The following is a 21,820-nucleotide window of genomic DNA, read 5'->3' as shown; positions in this document are numbered from 1 at the left end:
GCATGCAGCATCTTTATCAATCATGAACGACAAGTAGTTCCCTAAATCTGGAAAATTGGCAGTGACAATGCGGCTAGAGATTGACTGAGCTTAGTGTAATCTACAGCTCTAATATTATGTAAATGGTAAAGAACCAAATGGCTGTCATGAAGGGAAGATCCTTGCTCAGGCGTATTATTTTTCACAGTAAATGTGGGGTATTTACCAGATATTATTAGGGCTTATTCGAGTGTAATTTGCAACCATTCTGTCCTTGCTGGACAATTTCCTGCAGGCCTGTGATTATATACAGCACCCAATATTGACAAGCTGAGCTGCAGGATAAAGCATGGGGGACGGAAAGCGAAACAACCTTATTTGTTAATGTGACAGGGGGTACAGATTACTTCATTAGGTTATGCAGCGGAGGTTCCGTCCCTAATAAGAGCTGTGTTCTAATGAAGCCGGCCCATAGGTAGTGACTTCTAGGGCTTGCCCAATCAGGAAAACACCTGTTGATTTGTCCAATTATAGCACATGGAAGTAAGGAGGCTTCTCTGCTGGGGCCCCCAACTATGAAGAGTGGTGAGCTACTGCAAAGAGCAGATTCTGTACAAAACAGCTAGCAAATCCTTTTACGGGCTAGCCTTGGCCTAGCTGGATAGCTTCTAGCTGGGGGTTAGAGAAGTTGGACCCACAGCGATTATCTGATTGTTTGGGGAGCCTCATTCTAGTGGGATTGACCAGGTGGAATAACCCTTTAAATATGTTTTTTTTAACACTACTGAACATACAAAGCAGAACACAACATAATAGTGTCTCTGCTGTATTAGGCCCTGTTCACACAGAGGTATTTTTGCAGCCAAATTCTTGCTGCGATTTTCACCCACGGCCATTGAGCGCGGTGGGTAAAAAACACGCTTTCTCTGCCTCCCATTCATTTCAATGGGAGGTCAGAGGCGGAACCGCGGCAAGAAAGAGCATGCCGCCAGTTTCGGCAGTATTTTGGTGCTGATTCCGAAACGGTTTCCGCGTCAAAAAAACTCTGTGAACTGGCCCTTACTAGAAAAAAAAATAAATAAAAAAAATAAATAAAAAGAGTGCAGCATAAACTGCTAAAGCAGAACAGTATCGAACAGAAGCACTCACCTCTCCATCATCAGCAAATACTATCTTAGTGTTGACTTTAAAGTTCTTCTTCAAGGCTTTTTTGGCGTCCTGAACTTTTGTTACTTTTTCAATTTTCTTAAGTTTAGATTTGGTCATCTCATCTTCCTATTAAGACAAATATAAAAAAACAAGTTAAGTTGTGTATTTATTAGAACAAAAGTTTAGATCTCTTTTTATAGTAATATCAGTTTTGTAGAACTAGACCGCATATCCACTTGTAATACATTGATCTGTAGCTGCTGGACAAAAATTCATAAACATGAACATGAGGTTCTTTGTTAACATTTTGATCAAATTGTGTAAGCCCACTTGCCAATTCACGGTGACCTCTATAAAAGTGGTTGCAGCACCGCATCGCGGTCACTGCCACACCACCCCTGCAGAGGGAGCAACCCAGGGGCCCAAAAGCCCCCAATGCTGCCAGGCCAGATGTTGGAAGAAAGTAAAGCATATTTTACATTTCTCTCTGTTCCTTTTCCAACGTCCTCCTTGCCATGAGAGCTGCATACGCTGCACCTGCCTCTCTGGATGCAGATCAAAGATATTGTTGTGAGATTTCTCCCTTATGCTCCTCTGTCAGAGACAGAACGATGGAGGCAAAGTGGTCATTAACGTCAATGTGCGCGTAGCCTGAAGAAAACATTTCTTCATATAAAAAGTTGCAAAAATTATCCAATGAGTAAAAAAAAATAAAAAATAAAATAAAAATTACAATTAAAAACAGAAAGAAATCAGATGTCAGATCCTGACCATTTTATGAGGCGCCGATATGGGAGCAGTCCTCTGGAATACATTTATGCCAAAATAAAAAATGAAACATAATGCGGACGTTTTATCAAAACATCGCCAATACAAACATTCCCAAAAATGCTGGAAACGATGGTTTCCCAGCAGAACATTGCTCAGAGCATCACACTTCCTCCGATTGCCTTCGTCTCATAGTGCCTCCTGGTGCCCTCTCTTCTCTAGAAAAGTGACGCACATGCAACCGGCTGTCCACATGGCGCAAAAGAAAACAGGATTCACCACACCACCTTCTTCCATTGCTCCATGGTCCAGTTCTGATCCTTACGTGCCCAGTGTAAACCCTTTTGGTGGTGGACAGGGGCCAGTATGGGCACTCTGATTAGTCTGCGGCTCCGCAGCAAGCTGCGATGCACTGTGTTCTGACCCCTTTCCATCATACCTAGCCAATTTCAGCAAATTATGCTACAGTAAATCTCCTGTGAGATTGGACCCGACGGGCTAGCCTTCTCTTCCCACTCGCATCAATTAGCATTGGGCGCCCATGACCCTGTTGCAAGTTCTCTGGTTGTTCTCCCTTGGACGAGCTTGGTAGGTAGTAACAACTGCATACAAGAAACACCCCACAAGACCTGCCGTTTTGGAGATAATGTGACCCAGTCGTCTCGCCATCACAATGTGGCTCTTGTCAAAGTCGATCAAATCTTTATGTTTTCTCATTTTTCCTGCTTCCAACACATCTTGATAAACTGACTGCTCACTTGCTGCTTAAGATTTCCCCACCTCTTATCAAGTATACACGTGAGGAAGAAGCCTGGTTCAATTAATATTATCCGTTGGCAACATCTAATGAGTAAGGGGGCTTCTCTCCGTACCACAGTAATAGACAAGACATACACTTAGAATGAATATCTTTGGACCGTATATAGAACATCAAACACTTCTACTAACAAAGAGACCAGATTCTGATTCTCGCATCACAGGCAAGACTTTTTCTCTAATAGAGTCAGTCTTAGCCGCAGGCAGTTATGAAAGGACAGGTCACTAGATTAGAACTCCCTTTGATAAAAGCGGAGACCGCACAAGAGGCCACAACATGTTCTATATAAGCGGATTGAAGAAAAAAAAACAGCTCTGGGCCATTACCATATAAAATGTGAGTCGAGTCATCTCCACAGACAGGAATCAAAAAAGTCAAAATAATGTTTTGTGTGGACAACACGCTGGTGGCATCGGATTACTTATAATCCAGTTTAAAAAAAAAGATACGCTGTACAAAAACAAAATTTACCAAAAGAAAATCCACAGACATAGTATAAGTGCACCCACATAGCCTCAACGACGCAGTCCAGTTCCGAACATATAACAGAGGACAGTACCTCGTACTGGGTGCTCTCCCAAAGACAAATGAAAGGGTGGGGTGGCTATGGTTATTTTCAATAAAATGGCAGTGTTAAATAGTTAAATTCAGCAGCGATATTTTGTTTCTTAAATAATCACTAGCGGCTCATAGCCAACATTTAGACCTCAGCTTCCCAGCACTGGCCAAGGCTGTAACATAAAGCTGCCCATTCACATTTAACAGCTGGGACCCCCACCGATTGGGAGAACAGGGATCCCGAACCCCTAGATCCTCCTCACTGGTCGAGCCAAGTGTGGAGGACATTGAATGGAGCAGCGGGCGCATGCTCCACCACCGCTCCAATTATGCTCCTCCTCACTGCATAGAGAGCAGTGAGGAGGATCTGAGGGTTCGGGACCACCGTTCTCACAATCAGTGTAGGTCCCAGCGTTCAGAAAATGATCACCTATCCTGTGGATAGGTGATAATTTATGATTTTGGGAATACCCCTTTAAGACCCTCCCCATAAACTCTATTGGTGACTAATCCTAAACAGCAGAGTCTAGCGAACGCAGTGGGCAGGCAGACACAGGACGTCATTCACACGCATTCTAACGTTTCTTTTCACCATCAAGGCAATACAACATGGACACAGCAGTAAGCAATGCGGCCTTGCTGAACAAGAGCCATGGGTCCGACTGTGACCAGGGCAATGAAAACAATATGTTTTTCTTGTATGACAATTTTCTTTCCTCCCACAATTATTATCCTATCATATTGGCCCTACAACTTGGGGAGAATTAAGTTATGAGCCGAAATGGAGCTAAAGACTGGTGTGAAATAAATTTAAAATTTCATCATACAAATAAATGTTGTCCTGTTGTATCACTCCTATTACAGTATACCATCAAAAAAAAAATTCTACGGGTTCTAAATTTTTCTCAATACATTCAAGATATCCAATTGGACGCTCGGATCACTATAGAATCTGCTCTTTCATCAGTTACACGCATACCTTTAAGTGGTCCCTGAAGGGACTATGTGAATATTACATGACATTTACACTTCATTTTGCAGGGACACTTTGGAGATTTAACAGAAAGATTTTCAACCTTTTCCTAAATGCTGTGTTTATATAAGGTTACTTTTTGAAGAGTTGTTTGACCCCTGGAGTTTCTCGTCAGGTGGCTATATTTTACCTGATACAACTAATAAGTATCCTAAACAGGGATAATCATTGCATCAATAGTAATAGAACTATTACCTAGGAGCAATTCAAATCCTCTAACGGTCCTCTCACACGTCCCGACACGGGCCGTGTAAAGGAGCGCAGATCAACTAAACAGCTTGTTGATGGGCGCTCGTATGCTCATTACTACGATTGTGCTGCCGACAACGATAATAGTTTCTGTTGCATAAACCATGCGATCAGCCGATGAACGAGTGTTTGCTCGTAAAAGGCAAGCCATGTTGCCAACGACGCACGTCTTCTCTGATTGGCTGCAGCGGTCACTTGGTCTAACCACTTCAGCCAAATCACTGGCAGTTTGAAGCAGACATACATAGTGCTGACAAACTGCATCTCCCTGAATTGACTATTCTAAACACACAGTTTTATGGCACTTTCTTTTACGTGGAAACCGCACCAAAAATGGCCCAAAACGCGAGGTTTCATAGCGAGGTGCCCTATATTGAGGCGTTTTCCACATCAAAAACCCCATTAATGGGGATGGAAAAAAACAGCGCCAACGGCAGCAGCATTTTTTCGAAAGAAGTCAATAATCGCAGAAAAAAAACACGGCAAAAACCGTGTGTAGTGCAAGACCACTTTAAAAAAAAACAAAAAAAAAACGGAGCTTATTTTTTCAAGCAGAATTTTCTGCCTGCAAAAAAACTCTGTGTGAACTAGGCCTAAAGGGAACCGGTCACCAGCATTTTTACCACTATACCCACAGGACCCTCAGGTAAGGCATGAAATATCCTTTTTAGCTTTCCCGATTTTATGTTAAAAATCGTCCGTTTACCAATAAAATACAAATTAGCTGAGAAGAGTCACACACTGCCTGTAATCTGAGTAAAAGTCAGGCGGAGAGGCTGGAGGGGGTCACTTCAGATGCCTCTATCTTTGGCTCTATAGGACCTAGAACCATGGTTCTGGTGTGGTTTCAAAGATTAGAATCTCAAAACCATAATCACGGTTCTAGGTGCTATAGAACCGGAGATACGGGCAGTTAAAGACATAGTTGGGAATGCGAGCTGCATGTACAGATACAAATTTCCAACTATGTCTTTAACTGCCCTTATCTCCATCTTTACAGCACCTATAAAAAGACTGTTCTCTAGGGTGGAGATTCTCACCAGAACCATGGTTCTAGGTGCTATAGAGCCCAAGATAAGGGCATCTGAGGTGACCCACCCCCTCCAGCCTCTCAGCCGGACTCCTCCTCAGATAACAGGCAGTGACTCTTTTCAGCTAATTTGCATATAACTTGACGCATTTTTTTTTTCACATAAAAGCGGGAAAGCTAAGAAGGCTATTTCATGCCCTGCCTGAGGGTGCTGTGCGTTTAGTGATGAAAATGCTGGCGACAGGTTCTTCTAATAAACATGTTGTTTTAGCGAGCAAATTTATCCAACCCGTCTAAAAGAAAAAAAATAACAACCAATCACCGCATAGCTTTCATTTTACCAGAGCAGTTCAATCAAAGGAAAGCTGAGCTCTGATTGGTTGCTATGGGCATGACCGCATCACTTAGAGATAGACAGCAATTTAATACAAGTACATACACAATAATATCAATAATTCCACCATTATTCCAATTCAGTTAACCCATGGATTTCACGTAACCTGTTAACTGAATGCCAAAAGCCAAGAATGAGAACAAGGCGGCAACAACGAACTGCAGATGAGAGAAAGGTTTCATGATCGTCATAATGAAAGGATACTACAACAAATTGAAGCTGAACCTCTGTGCATGCGTAATAAAAAATTTACAGAAAAACAAAGCATGCCGCCCGAAAAAAAGGCATGCCTCAGTAATCGAAAGACACAAAGACAACTCTGAAACAGACAACAAGAACGGTCTAAAGAAACTATTCGAAGCGAAGAGTGTTGGGGGTCCAAAGAGCAGGCGGCAGGGTATGGGCCTCTACCTTGCTACACCTCACAGAGTGAAATCTACACCAAAATGGAGTCAGTTTTCAAGCATAAATAAATTTGTTAAGCCCCACGCATTTTCACAAATGTGACGTAAAACGCCCAAACGTCTTAATTTTGAATGCAAATTTTCAACGCAAGAAAACTGGTGCAGAAAGTTTAATCAATTCCCCCCCAAGTGTACAAACAAGTGATACTTTGGCCCTATTTACACGACAGGGATTCTCGGCCGTGTGACGGCTGCTTTTTGAATGGCCGTCACACGGCCGCAGTAGGAACAATAGACCCCAAATGGGGCTATTCACACGGTCGATTTTTTGACGGCCCGGTAATCCAGGCAGTCAAAAAACTGGAACAAGCCCTGTTTCTCCCAGGCGGACAACTCCCATAGAAGTCTATGGGTCCATGTAACGCACGGCTGTCACACTGATGTGATTCGAGTGACGGCCGTGCTTTCTGGCGCTCTCTCGCTCTCTTCTCCTCACAGTACGAAGTGCATGTGAGGAGGGGATTTATTTTTTTTGCTCCCTGTAGGCACGGAATCCCTAATCCCCGGTCACAGCGGTGCCAAAGCTGCGGCCATTGATTCCGCTCCAAGAGAAGTCCCTGACTTCACTGTCCATATATGGACAGTGACGTCGGGGACTTGGACAAGTGGGGCCGATGTGGCCGGGGATTACGCTTCAAGACTAGGGGACTGCTCCAGGAGAAGTCCTTGATGTCACTGTCCATATATGGACAGTGAAGTCAGGGACAGGGAAGTCAGGGGGGCTGTGGCAGTAGATACAAAGTGCAGCGTGTGGCATTATTTACAGGGAGACTGTGGCAGTAACTATAGGGGGCTGTGTGCCATTATCTACAGAGGGCAGTGTGTGGCATTATCTACTGTGCTATGGCTCTGACCTCAAGATAGACCTACCATTTTGGCTAGTTTTGTCACAGATGTTGGCTCTGTGGGACACCCGACAGATTGCATAATTTGTTTCTCCTCATATACAAATGGCTACCATTTGTTGTAAGCCAGACATTTTACCGGGTCTCCAGCCGGTGGCCTTTCGATGGTGGCTTAACAGAGGCATCTATAGATTTAAGGACTTTTTTTTGTGTGTGTGTGTGTGTGTGTGTGTGTGTGTGTGTGTGTGTGTGTGTGTGTGTGTGTGTGTGTGTGTGTGTGTGTGTGTGTGTGTGTGGGGGGGGGGGGGGGGTGACATGAGATCTTTGGTATGTTTCCTCTAAGGTGTTTCGATATCAACAGATCAAATACTTTTTCCAAAACTGGAAATCCAACCATGAGGTTCTCTCTACCAAGACACCTTTAGAAAGATTATGTTGGTCCCCTTCTGCTTTGTGAAAAATATCCTGTTTATATGCTGAATTGGTCTCCACGGGAGGGAAGTTGCCTTATATGTTACAGTGGTAAGGGGAGATGGGACAGGGGATGGAGGTATCCCAGCGGAGAGAGATGGCCTATACTACCTTTAAACTTTCTATTAACACAACGTTAATTGAGGCGGGATATAAAGTCCTTACACGTTGGTATATGGTCCCACTTAGACTATCCCGCATATTTCCATCCAGTAACCCTAACTGCTTTAGACAATGAATGTATGGAGGAATCCTCCAGCTCACCATTTAGCAGGTTGCGACCGCAGACAGCGCCAAGATCGCCGCGACGGCACGAAGCGTTGAAGCAGGAAAGAAAGGTAAACGATGATCCAGCACATTAAAGTTTAAAATGAAACGCAAGTTTAAATTTTATTCCAAATCTCACTGACAAGCCATGGGGAAGGACGTAGTATACGTCTGAAACGCGTAGGCAACATTCTTGATTTATTTCCTTGTACCTGGAAGCTAGTCCCTGTTTTTAGATTTGGAATAAAATTGAAACTTACGTTTCATTTAAAACTTTAATGCGCTGGATCATCGTTTCCCTTTCTGTCCTGCTTTAGACAATGCGTACAAGCGGGTTCATTGATCCATACATGGTGGGACTGCCCCACAGTGACCACATTCTGGGTGGAAATTCAAACCATCATCTTTTCTCTCACAGGGATTTCCTTCAATCTTGATATAGTTATTGTTCTTCTGAATGGCCCTATAATCACCAGCTCCTAAATATATACGCAAGTTTATACAGTACGTCCTTTTGGCTGCTAAGATGACGATAGCGAGGGCATGGAAAACCCCTACTATCCCATTTGCCCTTGTTGACTCCAAACTGATGTGGATTATGGTTCATGACCATTTGAATAGTATCCTTTCAGACTCTCGGGAGAATTTTGATAAGGCATGGGCTCCATGGAAATCTCATATGCCACCATGATTCTTGCTGTTCATGCCCTTGCGAGGGGGTAGTCAGATATCTGTAGTACACTCCCTCCCTCGTCTTTTTCCCTCCCCCTTCCCCCCCTCTTTTTTTTCGCCTCTCTTCCTTAATCTTTCTTTCCTTCCGAGTACATCACTTTATTTTCACCAATTATGCAATTTTGATGTCTCAATGTCTTCTACACTCACGGAACTGTGTAATAGAGGTTACTCCAGTGTATGCTGTTCCTATTTCGAACTGTATTGTTATTACTTATTGTAACCTGTCCAGTGTTTGTGGACAATTGTTCTTAGATTTGTTTTGTTCTGAAAACTTAAAACCAGTGAAAAACAAAATATTCCTGGATGCACAAGGACATACGTATTTATACAAAAAGAGACCAGACCATGACAACTCCATGTAGACAAGCAGCTTAGACAATTTCGGAATACATGCATGCGTGCCTACCACCGTGACTCGGCACAGAGTGTGATGTACGGCCCTTTGATTGAGTCAAGGGGTGCATTTCAAGCCCCCACAATATGTAGGGTTGACCACCGCTGCTTTGTTTAAGCAGAGATCTCTTCTATTATGTTTTTGTTCAGCTGCGTTTTCTAGATTATAATTCTGTATTTATATATTGATAACCATAGAAGGGGATAGACCCATACAAACAATACTAATTATAATTATTACATTACATTTAGGAGACAACGTACAATAGGAAAATCCCTGACAAATGTTCATATACCAGAAATGAAAGCTATTTTTGTAGATGTCCGGTCTATCAAAAGTACTACAAAAAAAATAATTGGTTTTAGGGGTTCTATAATCTATTAGAATTTTGGCCTTTTCTGAAAGATTAGACGGGAGACTGTTGGAAGGAATGATGAGCAGGCCCATAAAAATGTACAACGTGCAGCCAGGTTATGAGCCGCAGCCCGGCTTCCCTGTAATAAAACAAGCGGCACTCTGGTAGTGCAGGCCACACATTACGAGAGCAGAATGAGAACGAAGGCCTTCTCCGTCAGAATTGTTCAATTCATTTATTGAAGTAAACTTTGCCGACCCTAATTTACAATGTAAAGAGGCCGCTTGCTTCCTTGTGTATTCATGAATGGGAACGACTGAATCTGATTAAAACTCAGGAGAGCATGACTTCTGCTGCATCAGGAATGATTATTAGACGTATTATTTAGAAGACGCAGCATGGTCTACATTAAAGATCGTTCACAGATCACTGCAAGCCAAACGAAAGGGGTTAACATTTATTTTTACAAAATTGCAGTGCAAATCTGATCGCAAAATTATTAGTGTCCTGAAAACATTTACGGTTAACCCTTGCAACAGAAAAGAGAAAGGGTTTGGGCATCAGCAACTATAGTTGGACTCAAACCTACTTTACAGCCTACGGGTGGGACCATTATGCTAGAGGGATCTGCAGCATCACAATAAGTTGTTATAGTCTACTGTCACTTTAAGTGAAGGTTCACCATTGACTATCTTTTGACATGTCATGAAGAAATTATGTCATTGGCGGAAGTTAATGCATTTGGACCCCAATAACTGCTAGAACAAAATGGAAAAGGGGCACCCTGGAGAACAGTACAGCCTCTTCCTTTACTTAACCGGTTCCTGACCACTGGCTGTATATTTACAGCCGGCGGTTGGGGTCCTTAACCCCTTCTTGTCGTACTTTGAGGTCACGATAAGTGCATTGTCACGCTCCATGACCTAATAGTACGTCATGGGAGGAAAGGCCATTTCGGCCGTCCCTCCGACACATACAGGAGCTGTGACCACTGCTGTCTCGTACAGCAGTTGCCGCAGCTCCTTCAGCGGGGACCGATCGCTGTGTCCCCGCTGATTAATCACTTAGAAGCCACGTTCAATAGCGATTGCGGCTTCTTAGGGGTTGAACCACCGTCGTCGGCCCGCTACATGGCTATAGCAACCGGAGGCCTAACAATGGCCTCTGGCTATGCTATCTACGGAAGGTCCCACTATGCTTGCTTTCAGCGAGTAGCTGACAGCTCTAATACATTTCACTACGCATGTAGTGCAGTGTATTAGAATAACGATCAGGGCCTCCTGCCTTCAAGTCCCCTAGTCGGACAAAATAAAAAAGTTATAAAAAGTTGTGTAAAAATAAAGGAAAAGTTTAAAAGGAATAAAAGTAAAAATCCCCCTTTTTCCCTCATCAGTCCTTTATTATTAAAAAAATAAAAATAAACAAACTATACATAATTGGTATTGCCGCGTCTGTACTACAAAAGTATTTAGTTATCTATCCCGCGCGGTGAACACCATAAAACAAAATAATAATAAACCATACCAGAATCACAATTTTTTGGTCACTTCATCTCCCAAAAAATTTAATAAAAAGAGATCAAAAAGTCACATGTGCCTAAAAATAGAACTGATCGAAACTACAGTTCGCTACGCAAAAAACAGGCCCTCACACGGCCTTCTTGATGAAAAAGTAAAAAAAGCTCTGGCTCTTAGAATAAGGCAACTCAATAAGTTAATATTTTTTTTTATAAAAAGTATTTTATTGTGCAAACGCCATAAGATTTAAAAAAAAACTATAAACATATATGGTATGACCGTAATCGTATCGCCCCGCAGAATAAAGTGAATATGTTATTTATAGCGCACGGTGAACGCTGTAAAAACAGTAGTAAAGTTGCTGTTTTTGGTTACCACGCCTCTTAAAAATAGAATTTAAAAAAACTGTTCAAAAAGTCGCATGCACCCCATGAAAACTACAATGAGTTCCTCAAGGGGTCTAGTTCCCAAAATGGGGTCACTTTTAAGGGGCTTCCCCTGTACTGGTACCTCAGCAGCTCTGCAAATGCGATATGGCGCCCAGAAATCAATCCAGCAAAATCTACATGCCAAATAGCGCTCCTGCTTTTCGGTGCTCTGCCGTTTGTCCAACCGGCAGGTTATGACCACATATGGGGTACTGCCATAATCGGGAGAAATTGCTTTACAAACGTTGCGGTCCTTTTTCTCCTTTAGTCCTTGTCAAAATTAAAAATTTGGACCCTTTATCGGAAAAATTTTATTTTCAATTTGCACAGCCAAATTCCACAAAACGCAACAAAAAACCGGTGGGGTATAAATGCCCACTATACCCCTCGATAAGTTCCTTGAGGGGCGTAGTTTGCCAAATAGGGTCACTTTTGGGGGGCTACCTCAGTTTTGGCACCACAAGACCTCTTCAAAACCGGACATGGTACCTAATAAAGAGGAGGCCTCAAAATCCTCTAGGTGCTCCTTTGCTTCGGAGGCCGGTGCTTCAGTCCATTACCGCACTAGGGCCACATGTGGGATATTTCTCAAAACTGCAGAATCTGGGCAATAAATATTGAGTTGCGTTTCTCTGGTAAAACCTTCTGTTTTACAGAAAAAAATGGAAAGAAAAGGATTCTCTGACAAAAAAAAAAGAAATTTGTAAATTTCACCTCTACTTTGCTTTAAAATCCTATGAAACACCTAAAGGGTTAATTTCTAAATGCTGTTTTGAATACTTTGAGGGATCTAGTTTCTAAAATGGGGTGTTTATGGGGGCTTTCTAATATAAAGGCCCCTCAAAGCAACTTCAGAACTGAACATGTACCTGGAAATTGCTACTTATGTTCTAAGCCTTGTAACGTCCTAGAAAAATAAAAGAATGTTCAAAACATGATGCCAACATAAAGTAGACATATGGGAAATGTTAACTAGTCACTATTTTGTGTGGTATAACCATCTGTCTTACAAGCAGATACATTTAAATTCTGAAAAATGCATTTTTTTTCCAAATTCTCTCTAAATTTTGCTATTTTTCACAAATAAACACTGAATATATCGACCAAATTTTACCACTAACATAAAGCCCAATGTCTCACGAGAAAATCTCAGAATCGCTTGGATAGATATAAGCATTCCGAAGTAATTACCATATAAAGTGAAGGCCGTCAGATTTGAAAAATTGGGCTCTGAGCCTTAAGGCCAAAACTAGGCTAGGTCCTTAAGGGGTTAAAACCCACGCCATAGACAATTTACAGCGTGGGTCTTCGCTTGCTGCCCGAGCGATCAGGCAGCTGAATGTCGGGTCTCCGGCAGTCAGTGACTGCTGGGGGAACCTGAGAAGATTAAGGCCCTGTTCACACTGTGTTTTTTTGGCGCGGAAACCGCACCGCAAAACTCGGCAAAAAACGTCCGAAAATGCCTCCCATTGATTTCAATGGGAGGCGGAGGCGGTTTTTTACCGCGAGCGGAAAAACCGCCTCGTGGTAAAAAGAAGCGACATGACCTATCTTGAGGCGGTTTCCGCCTCCAAAACCCCATTTCAATCAGTGGGAGACGGAAAAAAAACGTCTGGAGCAGATTTTGCAGGAGGAATTTTCCTCCTGCAAAAAACTCAGTGTGAACTAGCCCTGAAGAAGCTTTCTCAATGAGCGCTGTGTATATGAACAGCGGCAGCGCCTATATTGGTCCCGGTGTTCATGTGACTGTCACACGATTGCCAGGATGCCGTTAGTGGCAGGCTGCTGCTGGGTCTTACTAGACCCATCACAGCCCTATAAGTGACAATAGTCACTATGAGAGGGCTGATTTCTCCTGTAACTGGGGCTGCTGTCCAGCCCCATTTACAGTGGAAAAACATAGTGTAAAAGCAGAAGGAAAAAAAAAGTCCCCCAAAGGTCTTTTGACATTTGAGGGACAGACCAGAATAATAAAATAATAAAAGGTAAAATAAAAGTGCAAAAAAAATTAATAATAAATTCCCATTAAATACCCACCCCCCAAAAAAACGCCCCCCCCCCCCGCCAATCATTGTCATAACGCTAGCCCTGACCCACTTACCCTAAGACATGTAATATATAAAAATTTACAGTAGACAACGGACGATCACAAATAAAACGTCTATTTTAGGGTAAAACTATGTTATTACTAGAAAAAAAAATAGCTAAAAAAGCTTTTTTACTATTATTTTCAAACTAAGCCTAAAAATTCTAAAATAGCAAAAAAGCGTGTATAAAAATGATAAAAAAAAAAAAAAAAGAAACCTGCATTATCAACGGAAAAACATCGCAAAAATCACGCCGCTAGCCCAACAAATAAAATAGTTATAGCTGTTTAACTAGCGCATGCTAAAAATGGCTAAACGGTGTCTGGTCCAGACGGCTCAAAATAGCCCGGTCCTGAACCGGTTAAAGATCTTCCAATCTCCAAGTCTGTCGTGTCAAGTATTCACATTGAAGTTGCAGAGCGACAGAGGAGCATCGCAGCCCTGATTGGTGGAAGTCCCCAGGGCATGACATCTACTGAAATATTCAAGATGATCAAAAACTTACCTTCAACTTAATTTTCTATGTTGCGCCACCATCCCCCTGATTTTTAATAGATTTAACATGCCATCATCTTTGTCATAAATGGTACCTACTGTCTTATCCTGTACAGATGACAATTAGATTCCATATGATATTAAGGAATGCTAAACCTAGAAACAAATAATAGGGATCAGGGGATAATCTTGCCCACACTGCAGCTCCTGAAACAAACAGCCACGTAGCAATCCCGCAGCGAAGACAGAAGTTAATTTCCTGCAATTTTTCTTCCCTATTGTAAAAAAAAAACCAGTGGGGAAAGCTCCTGCTGCAGCCAGTTGCCTTACAGCCAGACTGCAATATGAGAGAAAAAAATAGGAGCAAAATAAATGAAGATACTAGGGGAGAAATTTGTTTTTTTTTGTATGTTTAAGTCTATGTTTAGTGTTAGTTTAGAAGGCCTTTCAATGTTAAGGTTCATGGTCTAAAACCTTTAAATGTCACAGGGAGCGACTCATTCCCTTGTGAAGTAACGCATGAATTTATTGCTGTTCAATGCAATTTGTGTGTCCAGACATAAGAATGTTTTAAATTATGAATGTGCTATCAGACTATAAACCGTGCCTCCCAACCATCCCATTTTCTGCACGGTTGTCCCGCAAAAGGACCATGAAGGAAATAGTGTTTATGTAAACGTGCCCCAAAGTGGGCACTTCCGATCCTGGCCGTTAGAACCCTTACGTGCCGCAGTCAATAACATCAGCGGCATCTAAGTGGCTTCAGAGAGAGGGGGCTCACGCTTTCACCCCATCAGCACCCTGCGAAGTGATCGCGGGGTGCCAATGGTCTGCAATCAGTGTATGCCCAACATGACCAGGGCCTAATAGAATGCCTGTCCGTTTACACGGACAGGCACAATAAACTACAATAAGAAGTATTGAGGTGTATTATAAAGCGATCAGACGATCACATCATAAAGTCCGAAAGGCGGACTTACAAAAAATAAAAAAAATATTGATAAACTGCTTAAAGTTAAGAAACAAAAAGTCCAAAGTAAAAAAACCCCACCTTTGTTCCTTATAAAATGCTTTATTATCAGAAACACTAAAAAAGCTACACATGCCACATGCTCCCAAATGCGGATGACTATCCGCGCCCATAATCACAGGCACAGTCGTGTGCATGGGGCCATCATCAATACATTTTATGCAGCCCAAAATGCTGCTGAAAAAAACCAAGCATACAACTTGTCCCACAAAAAGAAAGTTCTCACACGTCTATGTATGTGGAAAAAGAAACAAATTAGGGCTTTTGAAGTGCGACGATGAAAAAACTTCATTCACATCTGCGTCAGGGCCCCGTTCCGACGGAGTTTCCGTAGGAACGGAGCCCTGACGGACACAAACTGAAACCAAAGGTTTCTGTTTCCATCACCATTGATTAGTGCAAATGGTTTCAGTTGGTCTCCGATGTCATTTTGAGTCGACTACGGTATTCATCCCGTCAAATCAACGAAACCCTTGCACAACGGAGACAAACTGAAACCCTTGGCACCGGATCAGTCACCAATGGTGGAAATCAACGGTGATGGAAACCTTTGGTTTCAGTTTGTGTCAGTCAGGGCTCCGTTCCGATGTAAATCTCAGACGGAACGGAGCCCTGATGCAGATGTGAACATAGCCTAAGGCTGGCATGCAGCTGCTCAGCCATGGAAACCCATGTCATGAAGCTCCCTGGGCACAGTTTTTGTGCGGATGTTAATGTCAGAGGAGGTTTATACTCTGCAGTTATTGAGTCAGCGGAGCGTTGGCGACTTTTATGCATCATGTACCTTAGCATTCGGCGACCCCGCTCTGTAACTTTACGTGGTCTCCACTTCGTGGCGGAGTTACTGTGGTTTCTAAACACTTCCACTTTACAATAATACCACTTACAGTTCATGGTGGAATATCTGGGATGGAAGAAATTTCAGGAACGGACTTGTTACAACGGTGACGTCCTATTACAGGACCGCGCTGGAATTCAGTGATCTCTTTACAACGACCCATTCTATCACAAATATTTATAAAGACGTCTGCCGGGAGAGTGCTCGATTTTATATACCTGTGGACACGGGACTGAATTAAACACCTGATTACAATGATTACGAGGCATGTCCCAATACTTGTGTCCATATGTCTCTCTCTCTATCTATATATATCTATATATATATATATAATCAGAATGACGGTCTAAAAACGGCATAAGGTTTGGGCTATTTTAGTAGTTGCCCAGGTCCCCATGTTCTATAAAACAGGCCCTGCAAACAGCATCTCACATCTCAACTTCCTGAACTCTGCAATATGGTGGAAGTGTAATACCGGAGTAGAACCGGAATGTTCACATTTTGAGTGGAGTTGGGCTTTACTATGGATTGTTGCAGTTTTCAAAACCCCAACAAGGTGACGAGTGAAGCTTTGAAGGTTTTTCCAGCAATTATGTAACTGCATAGTAATAATAACACTGTCAACTGAAAAGCCCAAAGCCCGACAGCGGCGTCAATGACCAGAATAAAGCGCGGTTACATGTCTACAAAGTGAAGTTCCACATTCCATCATTTAGCAGTCTCCGGAATGATACTAAACCCTGCTAATTTACGGCCTCCCCCATACAGATCTTCCTCTGTGCCATTAACGCTTGGCTTTCTCTGCGTGCCTTGTTAAAAGAAGAATCTCTGAGGGGAGATTAATGAGGCAGCTGTACAGAATTACCCAGTGAAACGCTACCTGGGAAGGAAGGAATGTGTTACCATCATGCTTAAGATATTACAGAAGTAATACTATGCAAATCCTGCGCGCCTCTGATTGTCGGGGAAGGAGGGAAATGGGACGCAATTAGGCAAGCGCTGAATCCGGCGCCAGAGCTGGCATATGCGTTGCCGTTTTAGGAATGGCACTTTAAATGAATTATGTAAGGAAAAAACACATTTCTGCTCTCGCTGCCGTGAATAGATCGCTCCTCGTTTCAAATGTGGAATTCCTAGGACTGAATAACTGCAGATATCATATGTATCAATATGAAATAGCCAAAGCAAGCCTAATATATGAGATATTAGAACAGCTACTGTAAACGAGAACGTCAGAAGCCACCGAGCACATGACCATATAAAAGCATAAACCTACACTCCTCAGCTGCTGCAGAACATTGGAGAGAAAGGGGGAACTTCACGTTATTAATCGCTGGTCAACTCGAAGAGGTTCTGCAGTAGCTGGGATACATTATATCACACACTGTTGTTGTTACAGAAACTCTTTGCAAAGACAAGTGGGAGCTTTATACAAGTCAATCTGCGGTACGTTCACACGGCCTATTTTCAGCCGGTTTTCGGGCCGTAAACACCTGCCCATTAACTTCAATGGGAAAAACTGCATTCCGTTCCCACGGGGTGTTTTTATTACGCGGCTTTTTTAAAAACAGGCGTGTAAAAAAAACACCCCGTAAAAAAGAAGTGCATGTCACTTCTTGAGCCTTTTTGGAGCAGTTTTTCATTGGGTCAATAAAAAAACCGCGTTAAAAAAACGCATCAAAAAACGCTTGATGCTTAAAAAAAACAGCTGAAAATCAGAGGCGGTTTTCCCTTGAAAACAGCTCCGTATTTTACAGCCGTTTTTTGTTTGCCGTGTGAACGTACCCTAAGAGTTCCAGTCTTAAAGGTCCCAGATGCTGGGAGGACTTTGACCAAAAAGTATGTGGACACCTGGCTATGATCACAGCTATATGAGCTTGTAGGATCTCTCATTCCAAAACCATGGGCATTAATATGGAGTTGGTCAACGCTTCGCAGCTGAAACAGCTTGCACTTTTCTGGGAAGGTTTTCTACATGATTTTGGAGTGTGTCTGTGGGAATTTTTCCCATTCATCCAGAAGAGCATTTGTGAGGTCAGACACTGATGTTGGAGGAGAGGGTCTGGCTCACAATTGCAATTCCAATTTATTCCAAAGGTGTTGGATGGGGTTGAGGTCAGGGCTCTGTGCGGCCAGTCAAGATCTTCCACACAGACTCACACACCATGCCTTTATGGGCTTTGCGTTGTGCGCTGGGGACAGTCATGCTGGAACAGAAAAGAACCGAACCCCAAATTGTTCCCACAAAGTTGGAAGCTACAATTGTCCAAAATGTCATCATATGCTGAAGTATTAAGATTTCCTTCACTGGAACTTAGAGGCCGAGGCCATCCCCTGAAAAACAGTCCTAGACGATTATCCCTCGTCCGCCAATGTTACAGTTGGCACAATACGGTCAGGCAGGAAACGTTCTCCTGGCATTCACCAAACCCAGACTCATCCATTAGACTGTCAGATAGAGAAGCGTGATTCATCACTCCACAGAACACGTTTCCACTGCTGGACAGTCCAGTGGTGGCGGCTTTACATCACTCCGACGATTGGCATTGTGAAACGTGTTCTCAGGCTTGTATGCAGCTGCTCAACCATGGAAACCCATGCCACGAAGGTCCGGACGCACAGTTCTTGAGTTGTGTCACTTCCAGAGGCTGTTTGGATCTCTGTAGTAAGTGAGGATAGGCGGTCTACCGCTCCGTGGCTGAGCAGTCACCTCCTAGACGCAACTGATTTGTGGTAACGGTGGCATCCTACAAGAGTGCCATGTTTAAAAACACTGAGCTCTACAGTACGACCCATTCAACTACCATTGTTGGTCTATGGAGATTGCATAGCTGAACTTAATAATTAGGAAGGGTGTCCACATACTTTTGTCCACATAGTGTCGTAATGGCTGTAAGATATTAATGGTTATACGGTCTGCTGCCAGCAGAGGGCAGAATCTCGCTCCTTCACAGTGCAGGAGAGTTCATTCTCAGGCTGGGTACAAGTGGGAGGTTACGGATAGATACAGTGATGGGGCGTTCACTGGAGACAGTAAGCAATTTGCGGGCACAGTACGGGCACTAGATGCACTATTTATCAAGGTGAAAACATTGCCCCTTGTCAAAAAAAAGTGTGTCCCTATACAATCTGACAGTCCAATCAGTGCTGACAGTCAGACTAGGTAGGGACACACCTTATTGACAAGGGGAATGGTAACACACAGGTGCTGGGATCATTAGAAGACAGAGCTCTGATACACATTAGGTTATGTTCACACAGGGCAGATATGCCGCATAAAAGCACACCGCGTATCTGCCCTGGGCGCCGCAGGGAGTTCCGGTTGAAAAACCGCACCAAATTGTGGTGCAGTTTTTTAGCCGTAACGTCCGCTGAGGAAAACTGCACATAAGAACAAAACATCATCCCAGGAGTCCGGCCTGGATGAAGAAACGCAGAATTCTGGGTTAAGTATAAGATTTATTTTTTTCTGATTTGCGGTTTCTGCGGCAGAATCTCTGCTTTTCCACCACAAAAACCGCAACATCTGCTCTTTGTTGCGGGTTTTACCTCTCCATTGAATTCAATGGGAAAAACCTGCAACACATGCGCGGCGATTACAAAAAAAAAATGGACATGCTGCGGATTAAAGAACCGCACAACAGGTCAATTTCTGAGCATTTTTTTTTCTCACTTGTTCAAATCTCATCCATTGGCTAATACTGTATTATGCTGCGGATAATCCACAACCAAATCCGTTGTGGAAAACCTGCTACGTGTGAAATTACCCATACTGTAACGACCCCGGCACCTGTGCGTACATCACATGACCATGGACAGAATTTTATCCCCTGGAAATAAACACTGAATATTCCTACTGAATAACAACAAGCAGAGATCTTGAAAACGGTGAGCAACTAAAACAGAAAGTATATTGGAAAATTGTATAACATTTAAGAATACAAAAAAAAAAATTATTTGCTAAGACCGGACTACCCCTTTACGTCTATGGCTAGCTTTACAGAGGACTCCAAAATTGGGAAATCACAAGCGTGTAGAGATCATGTATGGGAAGCTTTTGACATGTGTGTGGAATGTGCCCTGCAATAATAGTCATTGAAAAGCAAAGCAGCAGGTACTTCAAGCAAATATGGGTAACACGCAATACCCTGCAATACAAACTAATAACGGCCTGTCAGCGCACTATTACAGGAAACGTGGATTTTAATAACCTCTCCATTCAAGAAACACGCCGACTATGTGGATTTTCTCAGTTAACCTTCTGCAATGTGCTATGTGGTAAAAGCTCAGATCGGAACTAAACAAACAAGTCATAAAGAAGTATGTAATCCACGCCTAAACCCAATCTGCGGGCCAGCAGGTCACCTCATCAGGTAACGAATAACTCTTCAGAAACGTCAACTAAAAGAAGCCGGCTCGCCCCAGCGGACGGCAGGAGCCAATATCATAATACACAAAGCCACCCGACTAGATGCCTGGCCTAGGAGGTGTTGTGCCAGGCTATCCTGTGGAATTAAACTTCACCACCCTACAGCACCCGCTTCCTTATCCCCAGTAATCACATTCTCAATGATCAGGCCAACGATAGTCCATAGGAGCGCTCGTTCCCGATCATTGCCCTGTGTAAACAAGGCAATGATCAGCCGATAAACAAGCAAACACTCGCTCATCAGCTGATGGTATCGTTTATGCAGCATTAAATCTTATTGTTGTCGGCAGCACATCTCCCTCTGTAAACAGGGAGATGTGCTGCCGACATGACAGAAATGTATGAGGACGATCGCTCATCCCTATACATAACCGATCAGTGTTCTTTGTGAAAAAAACAAACAAGCGCCGATCATGGCAAAAATGCCTTAAAATCAGAGTCTGTTTTCCCTTGAAAACAGCCTTGAATTTTTAGCCACTTCTTATCATATGTGTGAGCATACCCTTAGGCCGGGTTCCACGGGTCGGATATGCTGTGTAAAACTACGCATCGTAGCCGATCTGAGACCCAAAGCACATTCCGAACAAAAAATAAATGTAAAAAAAATGCACCATATTGCCCTAGAAGAAAAAAGGAAAAAAAACTAAAAAAAACTTTCCTACTTACCCCAGCCGTAGTCATGGCAAATCGTCCCTCTGTTGTCGTGCAGTCCAGCCTCCTGGGATGACGCTGCAGCCCACGTGACTGCTGCAGCAGTTAGATGTGGTGAAACGTCATCTCAGGAGGCCAGCCTGGAAGAAGAACAGAAGAAAGCGTCGTTATAACAACGCCCGGGTGGCAAGTATAAGCTTTTTTTTTTTCTCCTCCGAGTTGCGATTTTTGCGGCGGAATCACATTTGTTGCAGGTTTTACATGCCCATTGAATTCAAAAGAAAACCTGCAACAGAAAACGCATCATAAATTGACACGGCGCGGATTTAAAATCTGCACCTCTGAATGTTTTCGCAGTTTTTTTTTTTTTCTTTTTTCAGTGTGGGCAGGAGATTTTCGAAATCTTATGCACTTTGCTACTACTGTAAATGCTGCACAAATTCCAGTGATTACGCTACGTGGGAACCCGGCCTTAGGGTATGTTCACACGTACAAAAAGAAGCAGCTGAAAATTACTAGGCGGTTTCATGACGGTTTTGAAGCTGAAAATAAGCCTTTTTTTTTATTTTGAAGCTTTGGTGAGCCATTTTTTTAGGCTTTTTTGCATTAGCAAAGGAAAATCAGCGCTAAAAACGCCTTGAGAAGTGACGTGCTGCTCCTTTTTACGAGGGTTTTTCTTTTATTAATTCAGCAGCGTAAAAATACGCCTTATGTTAAAGAGGCTCTGTCACCAGATTTTGCAACCCCTATCTGCTATTGCAGCAGATAGGCGCTGCAATGTAGATTACAGTAACGTTTTTATTTTTAAAAAACGAGCATTTTTGGCCAAGTTATGAC

The 21,820-nt window shown here is 42.9% G+C and overlaps 1 protein-coding gene across 2 annotated transcripts in view; it reads right to left on the bottom strand.

The window, feature by feature from the left end:
* The window catches only part of DDX10 (DEAD-box helicase 10), a 243,339-nt gene that overhangs the window by 113,209 nt on the left and 108,310 nt on the right, over window positions 1-21,820 (bottom strand). For both annotated transcript variants that reach the window (XM_075851596.1, XM_075851597.1), the window contains one exon: window positions 1,129-1,254. In XM_075851596.1, the coding sequence (XP_075707711.1) occupies window positions 1,129-1,254 (126 nt within the window). The remainder of the gene's footprint in view (window positions 1-1,128; window positions 1,255-21,820) is intronic.

The sequence above is a fragment of the Rhinoderma darwinii genome, chromosome 2, assembly GCF_050947455.1.
Source record: "Rhinoderma darwinii isolate aRhiDar2 chromosome 2, aRhiDar2.hap1, whole genome shotgun sequence".
Classification (NCBI taxonomy): Eukaryota; Metazoa; Chordata; class Amphibia; order Anura; family Rhinodermatidae; genus Rhinoderma; species Rhinoderma darwinii.
The sequence above is the reverse complement of the archived record's forward strand: the minus strand, read 5'-3'. Positions and strand labels throughout refer to the sequence as shown.